The sequence below is a fragment of the Pundamilia nyererei genome, unplaced genomic scaffold, assembly GCF_000239375.1.
Source record: "Pundamilia nyererei isolate P.nyererei 1_Seehausen unplaced genomic scaffold, PunNye1.0 scaffold00489, whole genome shotgun sequence".
Taxonomy (NCBI): Eukaryota; Metazoa; Chordata; class Actinopteri; order Cichliformes; family Cichlidae; genus Pundamilia; species Pundamilia nyererei.
Window position 1 is genome coordinate 110,010 of NW_005187890.1, and position 2,865 is coordinate 112,874.

Sequence of the window (2,865 nt, forward strand, 5' to 3'; positions counted from 1 at the left end):
AAAAATAAATCTTAGTTTATTTTACAGAAGAAGAGACAAAATTGACTAACTTATTTAATATAGCTTTGGAAGCGCGGTCTGAGAGAAATGTTTATGTCCAGGGAGTTGGTAACGAGGATTCATTACCTTAATTAGCTGCTTGAATCCTTCATTGTCGACCGTGTTTATTGGTAGCATATCTTTAGCAAGACAGTAAGCTATAGCATTCGTTATGTTGCCATGTCTCTTAGCTTTTTTGTCATATGGTAAGACGCCGGAGAAAATCGACTCAATTGACTGCTTTTCAGGGATTCCCCAGGTTGTTTTCGATGATGAATTAGTGCTTTCAGTCAGAGATTGAGCATGCTCTAGTGGGTGGCACTGCTTCAGGTTTGTTGTATTTCCAGACTTTGTGGGAACATGCTTTCGGCACAATTTACAGTGCGCGTTACTGTTTTTTGTCAGACTTGAAATAGCCGAAATACCTCCACACTATGGAACTTCTCTTGCCTTTCCTTTCGACAATCTCTCCGGCATCCGTCATCTGTGTTCTCTTCGGTAACCTTCAGTCACGCTCTCGGTTGATTTTTCTCTAGTCGGCACACTCATTTCCTCCATTACCCGGCCGCTGGCTGCTTCCCAAACAAATACACATGTGCAGCTTGGCACTTGAGCTGTACGTAACAAGTTAGGTGATGTGACGCTGCGGCTGTGATTGGTTCGGCTCTGCGCTGCTCAATTTGAATTGGCTATTCGTTTTTTTATAAGAGAGGAAGAGAGAGAGATGAGGTCTATCGCAATAGTTTCATTTTTCTATCGGGAAAAGTTATTTCGCAATACATATCGTTATCGTGGGCACCTCTAGTTTAAGCTAGTATAAAATCTGTGTTAAGAGCCTTTGATGTAGATCTTCCCAGCAGCTATGCTTGTGTGTCTGTGATGTGCTGCAATATGCAGCATAAACAGTAGAGGGTGGTTTGTGCTCTCTCTTGGAGTTCATCCATTCTCCTTGAGTCAATTAAAAGAGAAAATGGTGACATTAGAAGTAAGCAAAAATGCAAAGGTGGAAGCACTGGACTAATCACTGCTTTGAGGAGACGTAGGTCCATTTGATGATGATTTAATAAGACAGTGATTAGGTAGAACTTTATAATACAGCATATGGCTGTAATTCTCTGTGTGTTTTATCTGAAATTATGATTAAATTTTATTTACCTACAAACACAATTCAAATTTTTAAAGAATTAATTACAATGTAAGTTATTCGAAGTTGACCATATTTTCTGGTTTATTTACCAAAAAAGTAAAAAAAAAATCCCACTCCATACATATGAAAATAAGTGAAAAGAAGAAAATCCACTACTTTTTCATTTTTTTTGTTGTTTTCCTAAAGTCCTTTTGCTAGGAAAGGACAGTTTTGATGGTTGAAGAGTGTTTGAGTTGGCTCCATCATTATCACATGGGCCTTTGCCGTTTAGTGTTTCATGGCATTTGTGTATTTTTTTTGTAGGAAAGGGAGAAAAATCCTTCTCATATTGATAGGTTTGTAGAAAAAACCTATTCGCTGGAACGTTCAGTACAATTTGCCTACTCGTCTACATACAAACAAAGAGTACCTTGCCTGTGCGTTGTGTAAGTATGTGTGTGTGCGTGTGTGTGTGTGTGTGTGTGTGGGTTCAGAGTGTGACCCGATAAATTACTTCTCTAAACCTGCTGGTCTGGAAGTCCAGCAGTGCATCTAAACAAAAGGCACTTAGCCTAAAACAGACATAGATACGTTTATCCTACCATAAAACAATAATATAAGGTATGACCTCTCCCATGCTCCCAATGTGTGGGTGTGAATGCCAGAGCACTCTGGAATGCACACAACGTCTCTGCAGACTATCAAGGATCAAACCTCTACCAATATGACATTGATTATACAACTCTAAGCATATATGAGTAGATATTGCTAAGCATAAATGACAATCAACAATACAAATCTAACACATATGTTTTGTGATATAAAGGGCCATTTGAATAGTGATACACACCAACATAATAAGAAATCAAAAAGGCAAAGCGAATCCCCTTAATAATAAAGCCTGCATCTCTAAAATTACAGCATAGTGTAAATTACTTAAATATTGATACACTACTTAAAATTACTGTAATTATTTTTTTAATTCCAGTAAAACACGAATTGTTACCCCTTTATTATAACATACTGTATTTGCCAGGAAACATTTGTACATAAAAAGAATTTCATTGTAATTTCAGATGCATGTTGAATCATTGTATTTTACTATCACAGATTATGTTAGCTGGGGTACTTACAAGTGTGGCAACCATGTAAAAACCTGTGTATGTGTGTGCGTGCGTGTAGGTATGCTGCTGGCAGGTCTGCTGTTGCGTAATGTTCCTTACATAACGGACGCCATCTTCATCGACACTCACTGGTCTGCAGCTCTGAGGAACATCGCCTTGTCCATCATCCTGACCAGAGCTGGTCTGGGCCTCAACCCTGAGGTACGTGTACATTTAAATATCAGTCTAAGTTAAGTTGCACACAAAATCAAATGCAGTCTCTTAACTCTGTGTTTGCATGCAGGCTTTAAGTCGACTGAAAGCAGTGTGCGTACGTGTTGCAGTTGGACCCTGTATGGTGGAAGCCTGCATTGTCGCTGTGGTTTCTCACTTCCTGCTGGGTCTGCCATGGGTTTGGGGTTTCATACTGGGGTAAAGTACACACACACACACACACACACACACACACACACACACACACACACACACACACACAGGGATGGTAGTAACCAGACCGAAAAGCAGCGCACATTTCGGTGCTTTATTTCGGTGCTTTTTTTTCCTGAGCTGTGATACACTTCTAGCCAATCATTTTAC

The 2,865-nt window shown here is 39.5% G+C and overlaps 1 protein-coding gene across 1 annotated transcript in view; it reads left to right on the top strand.

Moving 5' to 3' along the window:
• The window catches only part of LOC102195483 (mitochondrial sodium/hydrogen exchanger 9B2-like), a 13,445-nt gene that overhangs the window by 6,361 nt on the left and 4,219 nt on the right, over positions 1-2,865 (top strand). The window contains exons 5-6 of the mRNA XM_013916159.1: positions 2,348-2,490; positions 2,573-2,700. Of these exons, the coding sequence (XP_013771613.1) occupies positions 2,348-2,490; positions 2,573-2,700 (271 nt within the window). The remainder of the gene's footprint in view (positions 1-2,347; positions 2,491-2,572; positions 2,701-2,865) is intronic.